Source organism: Falco peregrinus, chromosome 7, assembly GCF_023634155.1.
Source record: "Falco peregrinus isolate bFalPer1 chromosome 7, bFalPer1.pri, whole genome shotgun sequence".
Lineage (NCBI taxonomy): Eukaryota > Metazoa > Chordata > Aves > Falconiformes > Falconidae > Falco > Falco peregrinus.
In genome coordinates, this window is record NC_073727.1 from 46,372,747 (window position 1) to 46,392,980 (window position 20,234).

The window sequence follows — 20,234 nt, forward strand, 5'->3', positions numbered from 1 at the left end:
GGGTTTCACTTTGCAGTTATTAAATGTTTTGGTTTTCCCTTTATTTTTCGGTATGAGGGAAAATTTAATCCCTGCTCTGGAGAAAGAATTAGTCACTTCTTCCAGTGCTTTTCAAGGCTGTCATCCGTATCAGATCTCCAAGCATATCAGAAACATTCAGATGTCAAACAGGGAAAAATTCTTGCAGACCCTGCCAGAGTTTAGACGTGCAGCTGACTGCTGCCACTCGAAAGAGGAGCACAACCAAAAGCCAAACCTGGTTTACTACTTTTATCATCTGTGGCACTGGGAGAGATGGGACATTTTGCCCAAGGCTTTCCCACATGCCTCCTGACAGCAGAGGAACAGTAAAAGGAAAAAATCTTGACTTGCCATTATAGGCTCAGAAGTAAAGGCTGCTTTGTTGGACAGTGCTTTGGGACCTAAAACCTGACCTCTTTTGCCTCTCAACTTTAAAATACAGAGACACTAACGCTTCTCAAATAAAATATCACCAGACCTTTTTCCAGCATAGTCACAGCACTGTTTTCCACTGCAGCATCACAGCACCAAGGAGATGCTGTTTGGGAGGGAGTTCATCCCCCACTCTCAGCACAGCCACATCAAGTCTGTTGCAGCTTTGTCTAGCTCAGTCCCAAAAACCTTCAAATCCCCTCAAGGTAACTTTTTCTATACAGCATCACTCTCCTTTTTCCTCAGGTCCAACCTGAACACCCCATGGTGCAGTCTGTGGGCATTGCCCCTTGATATGCTGCCTGACACTACTCGGGGCAGGGGGGAGTGGCGGGGAGGATTTGTGTCCTTCATCTTTGGGGCTATTTTTTTCAAGCACCTGAGCACCTCAGCCTTTTCTGCATCAACCATCACTAGGCTGCCTCACTCATCTGTGAGCAGATCCATATTTATCCTGAATTTCTTTAAGCAGCTAGCATACCTGCAGGATCCCTCCTTGTTACCCTTAAAGTCTGTCTCAAGTCTTTGCTCCAGCTGGGCTTTTGTCTTCTTGATTTTGTCCTTAGATGCTTTTATACTTTTTTTCTATTGTCTGTCCTCACTTCCATCTCCTGCATGCTCCCAGTCTCATCCCAGTTGTCTTGAAACACTGTTTTTCAAAGGCATTCAGCCCGAGGCAGACAGCTGGTATGGAAAATCACAGCCCAGTCATAGCTTCTGAGAATTATAAGTAACTGAAAGATCTTACAACGAGTAGGGTCAGGAAATTTTGATAAGTAGTAACTCTAGCCTTCCCACCTGTAATTATTTACTGTTGCCTATTACAGCCAGCATTCAGTATTGCTCTGGCCACAGCCATATAATCCTTTTAAGAAACCCTGAAGTGTATTTGCTTTACTCAAATAAATACGACATTGATCTATCCTAGTAAATGAGTGCTAGCACTTGCTGTTTAATGTTATTGTATTATGTACCGCCATTTCTGCAGCCCTAGTAATTCTTACTTTATTTCTATTAATTTAATCTCCCTTTCCCCCAGCCACGCCTCATTTTATGCTCTCTAGCCTTTGCTGAGTTTCTATTTGGATTTTTATTCTAATATCACTTGCCTTTATGCTGTTCCACTTTTTCTCATTTGACCTCAAGCTGTTCCCTGCCCATAAAGCTCCCCCCTCCCTTTATTTCCCCTGCTCCACCTCACACACATGCTGCTCCCCTGCATCTCTCACACACAGTCAGTTCCTATCTTCTTCTTTCTTCTCAGACACAGCTCTTCTGGCTTGACACAAGCTCTCACCCACACCCATTTTATTCCAGCACAACTCAGTGTCACACATCTTCCCTCCTTCCATGAGGAGAGACCAAGCCCAAGTGCAGTATTCCCCCTCACCCCCATGGCCACCAGCTGCCCCGGGCAGCCTGCCATTTGGCAGCCCAGCCCCATGTGCAGACATGTCCTCCGTCCACCCACAGAGCCACCAGCCTTTTGGGACTCTGGGAGAGCTAGCCCTTGCCCTGTGGTTTCGGGGGACAGACAGGAGATGCTCTAAGCAGAGCTGTGCCTACATCCAGGCCTGAGCCGGGTGTTGGGTTTGTTGGGGAATTTTTTTTCTTTCTTCACAGTGGGGACCCAGGATTAATGTTTTACCTGCTACAAAAGCCATCAGCCTTTCCTGGAGGACTGAGGTCAGTAAGTCATACCCACTCCTCCCACTCAGCTGCTGTAAAGCAGCGCGGTTATCTGCCCCTTACTGTTTCGAGATGCCACCAGCCACAGCGGGAAGGACACAGTGCCAGGGACACTGTGCCAAGCTCCTGTGGCAGCAGCTAGGGAGAACAATAAATCCAGCAAACTCAGAGGCAAAGCCCCCTGCTCCATACTTTCTGCCTGATCTTGGGCAAGTTGTTCAGTTGCGTCGCAGTCCCTAACAAGAACAGTGCTTTCCTGAACCTACTTAGTCCCCTACTGGCCTGTGAGATACCCTGAAAACACATAGAGCACCATGAATACTGATCAGATAAATGCAACTTTGGAACAAGGAATCAAGAAAGCTGCCAGAAGATGTTTTCTATTTTCTTTGCCTGGGGGAAGCGTGATCACTATCCATTCACTTTGGCAACATCCACTCACGCAGAAGGGAAAATAGAGGGAAGCTGGCAGAGTGAGAGCTCCAGCTCAGGTCTGTAAGGACATACCACAGTCAGGTTTGCCCACAGCAGATGCATCTTTAGAAAGTGCCTGGATCCCGTGGTGGCTGACTAAAAAGATAAATCCAGGAGCTGCTGCACAGATGAGTCTACAAGATCGCCATTCTAACAGCACCGACCATTGAAACAAATATCAACCCCACACAGAAACCCAGATCAACCAGATGGTCTCCTATCACCACGCAGACCGCTCAGTATGAGGTAAACAGCCTTTGTGCACTTGTCTTCTGACGTGTTGCCTAAGTTGTTTTTAACTGCTTAAAAATTAAGTGCATCCTCAACTCTTTGGCTACTCTTGTTTGTTTGCCTCATTCTGTTAGTAAGTACTAAATATTTAAAAAGGTCTGACAAGGCACCATCTAACAGCAGGTTCAGTTGTTGCTGTGCTGCACGTTAATAATTAAAAAAAAACAAACAACCTAGAATAAAAATGAAGCCTGGTATCGTGCATTAGTGTGACCTTTACATTACACCTCTGCATGCAGGCCCATGGGAGGCTACAGCAAGCGGCTTTGAAACTGCAGTGAGACGGCTCTAACTTAAGGACCTCCCCATTCACACCTCCCTCCTCTCTCTCACACTCTTCTCCCTTCTTCTGCCCCCATGACCCCGAAAATGAGCTGCCCCTTCCCCCTTCACGATTTCCTCCTTGTACCTGGGAAGGCTGCTTGTCACAGTGGGAACACACCTGGAGGTGGCACAACTGGCTGGCTGCTGCTTTAGCACCGTACCGCAGGCTGGCTGGCATTGGATGTGTGGGTGTCCCCCTGCACATCGAAGGGGTAAGAGACAGAGTCACTGCAGAGGGCAAGCTGTACATTGACCTGCCCCACCCCTGTAGAAAATTCCCTTTCTTCCAAGGGAATTCTCATGAACGTTTCAGCTTTTGTTGCTAATAACTGATGTTTGCTCGTTCAGCAGCTCTCCTTCCACAGGCATCCTCACAGTTATCGATACACATCACCAGAGCCCTTTGCAAGGGAGCCAGATGTCCCAGACAGCTCCAAGAGCAGTGCAGAGGCTTCACCCAGCCCCACAGCAGCAGACCGTGTCTCCCTGCGAGCCTCCGCCAAGGATCGGGGCAGGCATGCAAAAAGGAGCTTTGTGCCTGTAATTATTTGATGTGTCAGCTTGCCTGTACATGTTCAACAGTGTTTGCCCATACAAGCTGACAAGGAAAGCATCAAGCCACCAGGCCAAAAATAAAATAAATTAAAAAAAATAAATCACAGAAGTCATTTTGCGTACCCACAACTGAGGTCACAAAGTTAGTTTGAGGGTGCTGGAATTCTCTAAATATAACTGAGTACTTAAACCAGGCAACAGAAGCTTTGTGAAATTTCAAGTTTCTGGCTACAAATTTTTTTTTCCTGTTTTTTTGTTCTGTTTGTTTGGGGTTTTTTTTTAATTAAAAGTTAATGTATAATGTAAGTAAAAGAGAGGGGGGGAAAGGCAAACAAAAAGCCAGAAAATTAATACAGACTTACATGGAAACGCCAACTTTGCCTCAAGTAACCCGGCATCAGGAGGCACTGCTACAAACAACACAGGCAGAACTTTAAAAATAGTAACACAGGAATTATTAGCACACTAGTTTGCTATTCCCTTTCAGCTCTGTAACTCAAGAGGGCTTTGCTTCTGTTGAACAAAATGCAAGGCACATACCATAGGTAGCATTAGCCTTTTAAGTACAGTACTTCCCACACTGTTAAAAATAAACTTTCTTGTCTCTATACACTGGACTTTGGGGTTGGTTTTGTTTTCTACTTTAATATACCAATATAGTTTTGAGGCGAGCTAAGAAAACTTACTTCACCAAGGTGAAACTATACGGGTGCGTCACACATCCTATTTATTGTGTTTGATCCAAGACAGTAAAGTGGCTCATGTCACCATGATGTTTTCCTGCCTCAGCTGCATTTATCCTGACAACACTTCTGTGACAAAACCAGCCTTGGACCATTGCTGCAAGGGGGGCTGTTGTGCAGAAGTGACTTTCTCAAGGCCACACAGGAGGCTGCTCACAGAACAGCAAGCTTAAATCCCAGTTTGCAGAGCTGGGAAGATCCCTTACTGGCTGCATTTTGCCTTCATTGCATCCAAGCTCATTTGTATGGTAACTGCCTTCCTTCTAAACAGGTGAGATCCTCAGAACACCACCCAGGTACATCACAGAAGCAATAGCTTGGGAGACCCCTGTAGTTTCTTGCAGAACGATGCTGTGCAGCCTCTTAGCTGTGAGCAGCCCTCAGCTCGACCACAGACCTGCGCATCTTCCTCACTCTGTTGAACAGTGCTGAGATGCTACAGCTGAACAGAGCCCTGGGGAGGAGGAGGGGGTTCAGAGGCAGGTCAGACTGCCCTCCCCTCTGGGGCAAAGAAGGGCCACCAAAGCAGGAGGGGTGAGTGCGCAGGTAGAAGAGGACAAGGACAGCCACCAGAGCCTGGGGGCCATAGGTACAGACATAGTAGAGTGCCGCAAAGGGACAAGCACAGCAGAAGCAGCATGGAGCTCCCTCTCTATCAGGTCAGGAATATTTTATTTGGCTTTTCTACTGAGCTGGATCAATCCCTAGAGTGCAGCGTAGGCTGGCAACATCTGAAAGGAGGCATGCCAAGGCAGCATTATGTAGCCAGAGCAGCCAGTTTAAGAAAAGAGCAATACATGAAACTAAACACAGATTAAGCACCCAAGAAACCCCACACGGGCTACTTCCTTCCCAGAGCAGCTGTAGTATTTTAATAGTGCATTTGAATCACCCAGCTCTTTTCAGTCTGCCCACTGGGCTGGAAACCTTGCAGCCAGGCACTCCGGTTGCTTCTTCCCTCCCAGCTGCATCAGAAACAGCCCCCCGAGGTTGTGTACCATCTCCCATCCAGGCAAAACTAGCAGGGCTACAAAACCAAGAGTTAATGGCTTCATATATGAAACCCTTTAACAACACCCAGGGTCCAGCGTTTCTTATTTCACTCAAGTCCATTAAAGCCAGCTCATGCAGCAACTCATCTATTGCACTTGTCAGCAAACATTGCTTGAAGCTGACCTTCACTCAGGCCGCAGCATCCTGAGATCTGATAACAACTCAGGCTTCCTCCAAGCCTCACCCCCAGCTCAGAAATGCACCATTTGGCTTAAGGATTTCAAGCTCTGTTTGCTGATGGTGAACTTTGCATACCTGAGCCGTTCTCTTTATTCTTAGCTAGTTACCAGTGACTGCCTTTGCTTGGTTCATTGATTTATTCCCTTCCTCAGCCTGCTGCAGATGACCTTGCTCTGCACCACACACCAGGGAGGCCACACTCTGCAGCAAAGAATCTCATGTGCCTGAAACTGGGGCACATAAACGCACCAAAATGCCTCCCCTCCCTTCAAATAGCAGAAAAAGTGCTGCATACACATTAGGGACAAAGGAAGAAGCAGTGGTCAGTGTTAAATGAACATTCTGTCAACTGTTACCTACTGCATTTTAAAAAGAGTTGTCAGGGTAACAGAAGGTGGTTTAGGAGGTTTTTTTTTTTTAATTTAACCCATTATTTTTATAGGGCAAAAAAGCCTAGTACCTGTTATACAAATCATATGTTAACATTATCCTGTCAGAAACAGGCAGTTTATGTAACCATAAAGCCTGGCTTTTTATTATTTTTTATTTACTGTTATAGCACCAAGCAGCCACAGGCACTGCCTGGGTAGGTGTACACTGTTCATTCATCTTGTCAATGTCCAGAAGATTTTCAAGAACAATCAGTGAGTTGGAAGCCTCAAATTCATAGTGTTCCAAGTGAGAAACAGTTAAAGAGAGTAATTATTTTTTTAAATAAAGGTCCTTTTCAAGTGCCCCATGCTGGAAGACTGATAAATCCAGGCGCTTGAAATCAGTAGTTAATTATGAATGTCTCAACCACTGGACTTAACAAGCTTGCAGCAGAATAAGGAGTGTGTGGTGTTAGTAAGAGAAAATCCTTAGGCTGGGTAAGCTTCTAAGCTAGACTATTTAGACAACAGGAGCTTTATATTTTCCCATAGAGTATTCCTCTGTGGCATAAAAAAAATGGTGTATCACTAATGTTCTGGAGGGATAAAGACTTTTCCCATTAATACAACTAAATACCTTAATCCTATTTAAATCTTTGAAATATACCCAAACAACAACAGTCCCTCAGCAGGATTCCCACTTGTTACATCCACCAAGGCTCCCTCCCACAACAGAATTTATACTACCCAGTTCACATCAATTATTTTAATTTTTTTCAAAGGTCTTTTTAAAATACCGCAGTATTTATTACTCCTGCCAGTAAGCAACTGAGAGGTGATGGAGGAAAAAAAGAGACAGAGAAACATGAGCAAGGCTCCTCACCATGAATTTAGGCATTTGCCTTGAACAGTAAAACAGATTAATCCTCAAAATTAAAGAGGTCAGTGTGCTGCTTCTGCCTCTGATGTGTTCAGCCTAGACAGGTCTTTTGCTGCCAGAAGGCAGATCCAGCTGGGAGGGAAAGATGTTACAAAGCCACTGAATCTGTCAAGAGACTCCCTACACATTTGCTTCATTTTTCCAAGTCACTGCCAGCTTCCTGTAGTCTCCTCCCGGATGCTTTTCACTCCTTTAGGAAACTACGAATCAGGGAATAAGGAAGGAAAAACACTGATACACCATTAGATACTAGCAGCATCTTATTTAGGAAACTGCTGTCCTGGGAAGCTCTGCTGTCAAAGCTATGAAGGGCACCCAGACTTGAGATGAAGATTTTTTCCTTTGCTTCTTCAGAGAGAATCACTATAATCCGTTTTGACAATGTGACCTACTATTAGATGCAGGAGAGTTTGCGTATTTGTTTTCCTACAGGCAGACTGTCCAGTACACAAAGCTTTCGGTACGTTGACTGTTAAGAGCTCAGTGAAGAGGAGAGGAAGTGGTGCTCTATCCTTTTTGACACTGCTGTTGACTAAGCACCAGTGACATGCCCGTCTGAGCTGTGTACAAGGAAGGAGCACCAACCATGTCTGAACTTTCAGCCATGGGACTTGCTGACACCGCTTTAGGCAGCCTCCGTGTGAGTGTGTGGGGATCTGTATGTTCTACCTGAATCCCAACAGGAACAAGTAGGCAGGTTGTGCTCACTGCAGCCTTTCCTTCCCTAAGCAGGGATGGATAGCACACTGTTATGATTCAAAGAGGGATAGGGCAAGAAGTAGGAATTAACAGCCAGTTTCTGTCACGGCACTGGGTTAGTGCAAAGTGCTGTCTTATACCCTTTTGTGGAAAACATTTCTTCAAGATCTGCAAAGCAGAAAACAGACAACACAGCAGACAGTAAGCGACATTTAGGTTGCAAGAGGATGGATGGGACAGAAACCTCAGGCTGCAATAAGCTGAGTGGGCACCAGAACAACAGTTGAAACTGAGAACTCAATTCTATTTAATTAATGACAACAAATAGGGGGAAAATATTTTGTGGTATTTACTTTGAATATAAGAATTCCCTTATTTGCCTTCCCTAAGTAAATATCTTCAAGTCCCCTACGTGCTCTCATGGAAATCAGTTACAAGCACTTACCTCTGCTTGGCTCTGAGTTGCCTGACACATGACGAACAGATGGGATCACCTGCCCTTCCGCACAGCCCTGTTCCTTCTCCACAAACTCTTCTCATTCCCTGCATTACCCAAAGGCAGGCCGGGGGCTGGGGGAGAGGGGAGCAGTTCCCATGAACTGGAGAATAAGATACTGTTTGTTTTCAATAACTCCCAGTGGCACTCACACACTTTTTATAAAATAATCCATGACCAGAGCTCTGCACAACAATCAGCTAATGGTTATCTGTCTTTCACCTCAGCAGTATAACAGTCCCAGATTGTGTGGGAAAGCTGTGTGGGTAACTGAACCACACAATCTGTCATGTACAGAAAAAGGATATCTTTAAAGTGTTGTCATTTTACTTTACTCCCCCTAACCTACAAACACATGGCATAGAAAGCTGTCTGTGGATTCTCCCAAATGCCATTACACAGCTTTCTGCCAAATTTTGAGCATCAACTACCATTCATTTATTAGAGTTGTTTGCTCTCAGTAAGTGACCCTTTTAACATGAGAAGAACTCAAAGGCTTCCATGATTTGCAGACAGACCAGCATTTAACAGTCTTTTCCTGTCCCCAAAGGGTAAAATTTGGAGGTATAATTGGTTGGGGTGCTAGCTAGCCTCCACTGCACCACACTTTCAGTTTAAACACTTTTTTTTTAAAAAAAAAAAACAGCTTGCTTCTCTCTGTCTTCAAGTATTTATAAAAAAAAAAAAAAAAAAGAGCTGTTTGTTTCTAGCACCCACCCAAGAACCATTTTTTCCACCAAAGTCTGTATGTACTGCAGCAAAGCACAGAAGTGATATATGAAAACCACCTATTATTAACCCAATTTAAAGGAACATTGCTTTCTAGTTAATGAAATGAGTAGCCTGCTTTTAAATGGATAAAGACTAAAATACATCAGCTCTAAACCCAACTGATGCCAGCATATTTTAGTTTTAGCTAACTTGTCTACCTCATGGGTTTCTGTGCACAAGCAGATACAGCATCTTAATAGCACAGGGGGAGCTGCACAGGCTACATGGGATGCACCAAAAAGGGCATCACAGCAGAACAGGAGCATGGTCAGCTCCAGCATCTTCAATCAATCCTTATTGTCCCTGACCATAACATTTTTATCACAAGCCCAGCATCCTTCCCAGGATTTCAGTTCCCGAAATTGCTAGAGATGGGAAAGGAAGTTTCAGTCCTCTATCAACAGAGTGAACAACTTACAAGTGGCCCCTGAGAAAGCATCTCAAGAAACAATCAAACAATCCAATATGCATTATAAAAGATTCAGGACTCTAGCCTCAGAGTGTCTACATTACATACCTCATGATTTTTGAGCATTTGAGACTAGCAAGGTTCAAACAGGAAGGAAACTTTGAAAGAAGTGGAAGGTCAGCATACACCTGGCACCATACCTGCTGTTTGATCTGGGTTCCCAGCCCTGACACGCATTTGACAGCTGCTCCTAAATTTCTAGTTAACAAGAGCCAGGGGTTGACTACAAAGGCTCTTAACAGTCCTAATCTTAAATTTTTTTTATTTATTTTAAAGCCAACCTCATACAGGAGCATGATCCAAGATATCTGAACCAACTCCCAGAGTTTTAAGCACTTTCTTTCAGGTGCTTCCTGCCTAGAATAATAAACCCACTCTCCTAGGAAAGATCATGCTTTTATGAAAAAGAGATGATGTGAAACTGAGGACTGGGGCTGGGCACGATAGCCTAACTTTCTTCAGCAAAGAAAACACAGCAATACTGTGGGTTAATCTGATTTATTTTCTCTCTCTAGTTATCTTCGCTGTTGCTGCAGAGGTGGCATAATTTTGACATACTTGAATTTCTGTTGCAAAGGGAATGATAGCACTAGAGAGGAATTCTGAGGGAGGAGGAAACAGTTGTTAGAACAGATACTAACTGCAACCGTATAAGAAATACAAGTACTAATTTAATTAGGAAGCAGCTAACAAGATCAGAAATGAAAGTCATACTAATTTCAGGAAGCACTCAGATTTTCTGATTTGTAAGGTAACCAGAAGGGGAAAAGTTAAACAATTACCACTTCACTCAACCCTGGCATTGAAACTTCTAATTTTTCAAGAGTTGACAATATTTTTAAAACTCATTGTCCTTGTTCCAAGGACAGAAAATCCAGCCTTAGAGTGATTAAGTGTTGAGCTGAATGCACAGCTTCAGAGACGAAGAAATAATCAATACAATATGTTAAGTGGCAGCTCTTGACCAAGGCACATCAGAGGACAAAAGAAAGAGCAGACACTTGAGGTAGACTATCAAAATTCCAAGGATTTACATTATAAAATATGCACTATGTACATTGTTGATATGGAAACAGATACCTTTGAGACAAGCATAAAGAAGGGAATATTGCAAACAAGTTATAACTTACATCGCAATTTTTCAACAGGGGATCATTTTGTGCTTAAGTCTAAACCAGCACCACAAAAATTCCCCAAAGAAATATGTTAAAGCATTTCTGATGACCGTGAAAACTATATTAAAAGAACAGCTGGAGTTTAGGAGGCATGAATTAAATGTGTCCAGATAAATAACATTAAACAGCTTCATTTTTTCTCAAAAACAGACATTGTTAATTGGTTAAAGCATACGTACAGCTATACCTATATGTAAGACTTGCTTTTTAGGTATATAAATCAGAGGAACAGTTATGTTTGGCTTGGCAATAAACTCCTGTCCCTCCCAAACAAAAAACATGCTTTTTCCTAATTTCAGGGCTGAAAAACTGCAGTATTCCTTACTGCCAGTGGCAGCAGGGACCCACTGCAAAATGGAAAAGGGTGATGACACATCCTACCAATGCTCTGCCTGACACACTTGCACAGTAGCAGCCCAAACATTGGGTTCAGGGTTGAACAAGTTACCTGGTACCTGATTACAAAAGTGTGCTTGTATCTGCATTACTCCTGAAGAACCAGTACTCACCTCTCCACAGGGCCACTGCCTGGACCCAGTGCAAAGCCTAGTAGAGCATGATGAAAAGAAGTAATCTGACAAGCGCTGAGCTCAGAAGACACTGAGGCCTTTTTTTCCAAAGGCACAAAGAAGGTCTCCATTTGGCAAGCTTGTGTGTCTGCCACCAGTTATTTCTTATTACTTGCACTGCACCCTCATGTTTCTAAGCAAAAAACATTTCTGCAGTCCTGCAAACACTACTGGAGTGTCTTCAAGATATCTGGGACAGGGGAACCAAACTAAAGGCCACATTTTTCTTTTTTTTCCCCCAGAATGTAAGAGACATTGTTTGATTAGCTCCAGGAGCTTTGTTCTCTTCTTATAGTGCATGGCTGAGTTTATGAAGACTTACTTGGGAAAGTTAAGTAAAGTAGTAAGTCAAAAAGCAAGAAAGCTCCAGCAGTATGAGGCCATAATTCAGGAGATGCTAAAATTTACAGGATCCTTTCCACACTTTTGGATTGATTTGGTATTGGCAGCAGAGCCTCTGTGGCAGAAATAGTACCAGATGACACATTCCCATTTCCACGGAGTAGTAAAAGGTCCTTAAGAGAAGTAATCAAGCTGTTAAACTCGAAGGAATGAGGAAAACTAATGCAGGCTGTAGAAAAATGCACCATGACAGTACTGGAGGTAATAGATGCTAAAACTGATCTAGTAACTACTGCTTTGGTAGGCTTGGAGCAGACTGGAGACACACAACAGAAAACACACAGTTCATTGAGGATCATTTGTTGCAAGAAGTTGGTACAAAACTGCCTGAGGGCCCACTTTAGCACAGGTTCAGTTCAACTTCATTTTTGGTGTGGTGTGGTAGTCAAACAAGACATGGCAATCCTTACATGTCTAAGGCATTAGGCAGCAGACTGTCCCTTTCTGCCCACAATGTTGTCCAGGTACACTGGAAGCAACCCACAAGCAGCATCCAGAAGTCTTCTGTGTTGTGGCAACTCCTAGGACACACCTGAGGCCTACCTACCTAGCCTACCACAGTGGTAGTTCATGCAGTCAGTTCTATTGCCTGTGTCTCAAGCACCACCATGGCACACTGTCTGTAGTCCTGACACGGCTTTGACTCGGTACTGGTTGCTGGACAAGTCTGAGGCATCTGTTGAAGAACTGTCACTTGCTTTATGAGGCTTCCCGCTCCTTTCTGCAGTAGAGAGGCCACACAAGTAGGAAGGAAGGCCCTGACCCAAAGCCAGACCCAGACAGTGTGTGGGGAAACCCCCCTGCAGGGTCTGCACGGCTACCACTGCCACAAACCGGCTCTCTTACCAGAAGACAGCCCATACCAATGGGATTTTCAACACATTATCCCTGTTAGGTTTCCCTCTTTGCTGCTGGAATAACCAGCACAGTCAGTATATTAAACAAAGGTTATTCCAACCTCTTTTTGCCTCAGGTTCTGCAAAACAAATGCAAATGCCGATCCTGGACAAACACAATCCTGTCACAGACCTGCATGCTCCAATTCTTCATATATCTGACAGTACTCACTGCTCCAATCCCCACAAGCCCCAGTATGACTATGAGCTACATGAGGGGGAACAGGCCCACCCACAAAGCCAGGGCAAGAGTCCAAGCCTTGCTGACATTGACGTAGGATCCTTCTTTAGGAGGCAGGAATGCTTCTTGTGCTCTTGTCCCTCTCTGCCCCCTAGAAGGGGTGGTCAGACAAGTCTCTCTGTCCTTGAAGTGGATCAGCTCCTACATTTTAGTAAATAGTTACATGCTTCAAGTCCAACCCAGTATTAGACAATTAGTCAGACCAAAACACCTGCTAAGGGCTATCGCAGGATATTTTTGATTATGACCTTGGAAGAAAAAAAAAGTTCACCTAAAATACCAATGCAGTGAGAGAAGACATTTCAGTTCACAGCCAAACAAAACCTGTTAACTGCACCTCCAAAAGAAATTTTAGTCTTAGGTACATTTTAAAAAATAAGTTTTCAAATAGCTCAGTTGCTTTCATTTTGAACAGCTAATGTCAATTTTTGTTGGAAAACAGAGAAGTCTGTAAGCAGTGTAAGTTAATAGCTCAGAGAATTTGGTCATTAGTTCTATTGCAAAAAAATAAAGCAAATAAAGTCCCATTAGCACTAGACAAGATTATTATAAATAGCAACTTTAAAACCTCAGAAACACTCTGTATTTACACTGTATGCTGAATAGCTACCATGGCAAAAATAAATTTTGCAGCACTAGGAACTTTCTAGGCACATTTTCTCTTTTTCACTTTAATTTCTTTCTAGCTTTCAATAGCAACTTTCATTACATTCACACTTACCATTTGCTTACTGCCAGAAAAAGAGAAGTCGTAACATGGAAATCAAGTAAGAGGTAGTATTTGTATATAATATATGTAGCTGGTACTAGTAATCTGATTTGACCACTACATAAGCATGTAATGACATAGCCACAATGCATAAATATAAAAATCAGTTTCATACTTGTTTCCTCTGCTTTACAGTATTTTAAAAATAAATAAATAAATAACCTTTAAAAAATTAAGCAGATGTCTAGAGTTTTAAGGCCTTTAATTATCTTGACTGAACTTAACTAATGAGAACTTTTCTAGAAAAGCATCCAATTTCTATTTCAGAATACTAATAGACAGTGATCTCACCTATTCTCTCAGCAGCAGGCTCAAAGGGCTCCTCGCCCCCACCATTGAGGTTCTCTATCTTCTTCCAGACTTTAAGTTTCCTTTCTTTATCTTTCAGGCATTCATCCTTCTCATAGCTTTTCTCGAATGCAAGAGAACCCTTACATTTCTCATTTTCTTCCCATACAGAAATACATGCAGCAAAACAAGACTCTTCTCAGTTTTCTTGATAGCTAAACATGTAACAGGTAGGTTTTTTAGTGATTTTTTTCCCTAGACTTCCCAGCACTTGATTTCTTTTCCGTCTCCCTCCCCTAAATCTCAACATCCTTTAAAAAGCATTGCACACAGTTATTCAGTACCTGCTTAACATCTGTGTGTGATGCTGGCAATGACAAACTCCACATAGCCAAGCAGCAATTAATCCTTTTGTTACAGCACTTCACCAAGAGTAACAGGCTCTCTGTTGATGTGGCCCACATGGGTTGTTTTTTTTACCCTGGAGGTGCATGTTTACATTAAGGCTGTCTTAAATCAGCAAAGCCGTCACAGAAATAGATTGCTGAGTAATTCCAATTTCACATACACTATTATACTTATGATGGTACAGTGCTCAAGACCCTTATCAAGACTCAGTGACAAGGAGTTTCTAGTGCACAAAAGGAGCAGCTATTTTGCTCCTGCTTTTCTTAGTCATGTTCTCCGAGAGCAAGGAAAGCTTCCCTCCCACATTTTCCCTAGATGGTCCCTGCATGGATGGCAACTTCAGGAATAAACCCCACCATCAGAATACTGGGGGGAAAGGAGCAAAAACAAGGCTGGCAGAAGAATGGCTCACCTCCTTTCTTCTGTGTCACAGGAATATACTATCCTGTGACTGCAGCCTCACGAGGAACACTAAATATGATCAGAAGCACTTTCCTCCTCTTTCTAAGCCAACTGGAAGAGCAACCACGGGACATATCACACTGTCAGCTCCTGCTGTAAAACATGCAAAGGCTAATTATGCCATGAAGCAGACCCCAGAAACACGTGCTCTTGCAGGCAATCTTTGTATACTGGAGAGGTACTTCAATACCAAAACAAAAACCTCAGCTTCACTACATATTTATAAGAAGAAACTTCAGTTCCTTTCAATAGCCACTTAAAAAGACCAGAGGAAGCTCTCATCGCAGCCAGACTCGGCCCTTCTCATGAAAGCTGTCCAGCCAACACAGTGAAGAGCCTGGGCTGTAAGATTTAATTTCAAGTTCTTTCAGTAACAGTGGGCTATTGATATGCCCCTTGAGTATTGCCCAGAGCCAAGAACACCCACACAGTATAAAGACATAAAGCACAATGAAATCTAAAGTGAATGGGTTGATTCTCCTCTCACTTAAGCCAAGGCCAAGAGTATCTCCATTAAAGAAAAAGTAGCAAGAATGAGACCCTGTAATTCTCCAGTAAAAACAGGCCATCTGCAAACAAATATTACTTAGTTTGGGCTTACTCATGGACACTTGTAAGACAGCAAAACATATAGAATTGGAGGAGAGGAAGGCCTTCACAGAAGCGACTGTCCCATCCACACAGACAAGAAAATAGCAAGGACTGTCCCAGTCCTTATTGTTTCTAAGCGTATCACCAAATTAACTGGTTTTAGAAGGGGTAGACTGCTACCTTCCACAGCTACATTAGTGCAAGACAAATAGGACAAAAAGACACAAATGTGTGATGTGTAAAGGGGGCAGGTATTTTTTAGCCATGTAACACAAGGGAAAAAAAAAAGGATTGTGGAGCTCTGTTTTGTGGTAGGAGGCAACAGAACTGGTGCAGTTACCATTACTTGACATTTCTGATTTTGCACACCATTATTATAAAGGAAGAAAAAAGAATATATATTTGAAATCATAAGTGAAGTCACAAAATACATCTGTGAATATGGAAATTACTAGAACCTTTCATGTTCAGGTTTGGGGCTGTTTCTAAATACCACCTGCAAAAATGAAGGCAGCTATAACCACCTCCGAAGTTGAAGAGGTGCACTGCATGCTCTCAGTTGTTTCAGCCCATGTGTTAAATGCACCTGCGTAAGTTTGAGTTAGGGAATGGCACCCACGAGCAGACAGCATTTCAGACACCAGCTCAAAACTCTAAATATTGCTAGCAAGTCTCAAATCAAAGCATTTTTTCCATTTTGGACAAAAACTTGGTGTTCACAGAAGGCTCTCAGTAGTTTACAAATGAACAGACTTTCCAGAAAAAGGCCTGGAATTAGTACCTTCCCAGTCAAACATCAGAAGTTTGCTAGTAACTAAAACTTCTTTACTAACACCACTGATTTCTGCCTTCAGAATTGAGTGGGGGAAAAGAAAAAATAATAATCTAACAATAGTCCCCTTACCTCAGGATTTAAGGAAGCTTTTCCTGTAACTCTCTCTCCTTCAAAGGGTTATGTTGACACAAACTTGATCATTTAGATCTTGCTACACCAGATCCTCTGCAAGAAGCACAGACCAAGGAGAGACAATCTCCTTGTGGCAAGACTGGTCATTCACATGGGCCTCTTCCAGAACCAAAGACATCACACTGGTAATGCTGAAAACAACGTTGGGAGATCCCAACACAAAAAACAGATGAAATCACAGTCTCCTCCCAGTTCCCCTGGAGCGCAGATTTCAAGTCACAATTTTATAAAAAAGTTGCCAGAAGACTCTTTAGGAAACCAGAGCTGAATTGCAACTTCAGCAAGGTACAAGATTCAAATTTAAGATGCTGCAGGCAAACCAACCAAGTCTTTCCTTAGGGCTGCTAGAATTTCTCGAGAATTCAGAGAAAGGGAAGAAAGGCAGAGTGCCTCCTGCTGAAAGACCCCCTGCTGCCACACCTTCAGCAGAGAACTGAGTTACCCGGTGGGAGCCCTCCCCTACACTGACCTCTGGGGAAAGGAAAAAAGGAAGCAGCAGCATTTATCTGAAAGAATATCCAAGCTTTTTTTCTTTTTCTTTTTTTTCTTTTTAAAATCCCCCAGTGAAGGAAGGACTCATCTGCAGATGACTTTCAGAAGTGAAGCTGTGCACCAGGTTACAGAAAGTTGAGTGGTACTGGGCAAGGGCTGAGTGATACTGGGCACATTAAAAGCCAATTAGGGTCAATACAGCTGGGTTCCCACATACTTACCACCTCACAGGCTTCTCTTTTTGATGAGCAAGTCCATTTACCAACCTACTCAGCAACAGTAGTCTTGTAAAGTGTACATGTAACAAGTCACAAGTTGTTCCATTTATTTGAGTAAATATCTGGTAAATAAAATCATCGGTAAACGTTACAAAATTAAATACATTTAAAAAGCTTGCCAGTATACATAAAATTCACAAACATGTATTTCTTTTGAAAAATAAAATATGTTCAGAGCACCCTTGATATAAAATGCCTGACTAACTGGTGTACCTACCAGTATGTGGTAGCTTATTGAACATTTCAGTTAGGCCATTTTCCAGGAGTGAGCAGGGATCTCTCTTCCATTCTTGTTTTTACAAGTAAGAGAGCCCAAGTTAAGAAGACTCCCCACTTCTCAGGGCAGAGCCGTAAACAAAGAGTGTAATATCGTTAGCCCACCTTAATAGGAGAGGAATCTGCATCCAATTAAGACCACATCACTAAATGCAAAACAGTGCTTGTAATCCCTTTTGGTAGCGCTGCCTTTCCTCCACTGTGAAGCAGCTTTTAAAAGGTAACGGACGTTTCTCTAGATATCACGGCAGGCCCTTATTCAGTATAGGTTAGCACAGTTCCAAGACACCATGAGGTGGAGAGGAAATGATCTGGCAAAGCATTGAAGTCAATCAAATAACTTTAAAAGTCTACAAATTAAGCCCTTAAAATTCCCAATTCTCATATGCTGCAGTCTAAACAAGGAGATATGATGAAATTCTTCACTGGGCTGCTTTAAGGGTATTTATAAAAATGGCAGCACTCATTTTAGTAATCTAAATTGATACATTCTGGTAGCAAATTTGTAATAACCACCATTTAAATAATTTACTGTAACAAATTTTTCCTTCCATCCATGTGAAACAGTATTCACAACCCACTTTATAATTTATGTACAGACAAGCACAAGGAACGTGACAACCATGAGTTAAATGTACAGCCAACTTAAAAACGTTATCCAACTAGTTGCAAGAAGTCTCCTAGCTCTGTAGATTTACAAGATCTTCTGGTTCACCACGTAGGCTTGCTGCCCCTCGTCACTAACTCTTGGATTCTTCACTTGCTTCAGTAATCCTCAAGTGAAAGTTGAGCAGCATCCAAATTGTTGATATTCTTGATAAAAAACAAACTGACACTTAAAAAAGAACCATTAAAACACACAGAAGAAACTCCTCGCGTCAAAACTGAATGAAATCAAAAAATTTGTGGAGAAAGACAATTATTTTAATAAAGGTCTTGTATTCAAAGTCCCATTTCCCTTGCCATGTCTTTTACAGAGTGCTACTACTTCAAGTTATTTATATACTCTTCTTTTGAGGGGGACTGAGTTTCCTCATTCCTCTTATCCGAGTTAGCAGCTCTTTGATAAATTCCTAGGAAAAAAGATTAGAAGATATGAGTAATTTTTATGATCCCATAATGCCATGATTTTGAACTAAAACAAAAAAAAAATAATCAAAGCAAACCATACATTTTATTTAAGTTTTTACCACTAAGCTGGAATTTCTCTGGCCTGATCTCCAGGAACCTTATATGCATGTTAGAAGCATGTTCTCATCACACAGTGGAAGTGTGAACAACTAGCTCTTCCTCTGCATGAGTGTTCAGGCTCAGTTGCTAGCCATCTTTCAGGCTTTTGCTACACAAGGCTTTCTACCAACTGTTGAATCAAGCAAAATTTATGGCTGGATACAACACAAACAGTTGAAGCAGACTTTAACAGTTTCAAGCCTGCACAGAAATCAGCACTTCTGTCAAAAGAGGTGTTTCTCTCACCACTCTCCATGCTGGCATTAGCATTTTGGTTGGTTGCATACTCAGCTGGAACAGACAGCTGATCTGGGTAAAAACTCATGTTTTTCCTCTTGCCCTGCTACTTTCCAAGCTGGCTCGGCTCTCTGGCCAGGCTCACCACTCAGCCCCACAGCAACACTCGTGCCAGTCTGAGGCAAGTCAGGAACAAGACATCAGAAGTAGCACCACTGGCTTATGCTGGGTGAAACTGGTTGTAGAGCTCAATGAATTAAACTATTCTGAAAATATAAAATTAAAAAATAAAAAATCATGGACCAAGTCTTTATTCACAGTGATATTTTATCTAGTTTCAGCAGATTTTCTTTTTTAAAATATGGGGAACAGAAACTTACAGAGTTGCATTATTACCCAAATTCCTTTTTGTATACAATTTATTATAACTGTAGATGCATCAAAAGCTAAATCACCCTCTTACTGTCATAATGGGAGAATAATGTTTACCCACAGTACTATGTATACACGTGCAAAAAGGTTCTTAGGAAATAACTTAGCTATAAACTAGCTATATAACTAGCTATAGAATGTAATTATGAATTTAGTCAGCCAGATTGATGTGAAAGGCCAGGTTGGATGGGGTTGCCAGGTGAGCAGCCTGGTCTAGTGGAAGGTGTCCCTGCCCATGGCAGGGGTGTTGGATGTAGATGATCTTTAAAGTCCCTTCAAACCCAAACCATTCTATGATTCTATGGAAGGACAAAAAGTTGACTTCCTCGCTAAATGCTTGAGGCTAAGAAATCCAGTGAACAAGGTCACCACCTAAACAACAACACAGAACCTTTCAAAAAAAGTCACATTGAAACATACACTATCCAGGTGCTACATTGTACATAAGGAAAGTCTCTAACTGGGTATTTTAACTTGAAAAAGAAGTCAGGTTTTCCTGGTGAGACCACAATCCTGGCAGGTATCACCCCAACAGAACAATTTCCTTTCCTGACACTGTATGTATGTCTATACTGTAGTGCATGTACTGTTGCACCACGGCTATCGCACTAACACTAGCTGTGGCTTCAACTAACAGCAGCAAAGGCAGAGCAGCAGACATATAGTGTGGGCTACAAACACTCACCAAGAACCTTTCATATTCCAGCCTCCACTCCTGAACTAACTAGATCAAGGCCAATACAGGAATACATCTATGCATATCAGTATACTTCCCATCTGGATACTCAGCCTAAAGAGATGATCAAAAAAGATGATTTAAGACCACAAATCCTCCCCCTCCATCCTCTAGAAGCTGCCTTTTTCCACTGCACAGTGGTACAGGCCACTGCAACAATATCCACTCTGTACTTGTCAGAGTACAGCACTTATCCATTCAGAGGTCAGAAAAAGGAGGGAGACTGGTTTACTCTAAAAGTTCACAGCTTTCAATGCACTGTGCGTTGGTTATATGT

At 42.5% G+C, this 20,234-nt stretch overlaps 1 protein-coding gene across 1 annotated transcript in view; it reads right to left on the bottom strand.

Moving 5' to 3' along the window:
- Positions 1-17,084: 17,084 nt before the first annotated feature.
- The window catches only part of PPP1R14C (protein phosphatase 1 regulatory inhibitor subunit 14C), a 56,508-nt gene continuing 53,358 nt past the window's right edge, over positions 17,085-20,234 (bottom strand). The window contains exon 4 of the mRNA XM_055811269.1: positions 17,085-18,395. Within this exon, the coding sequence (XP_055667244.1) occupies positions 18,321-18,395 (75 nt within the window). The 3' untranslated portion in view covers positions 17,085-18,320. The remainder of the gene's footprint in view (positions 18,396-20,234) is intronic.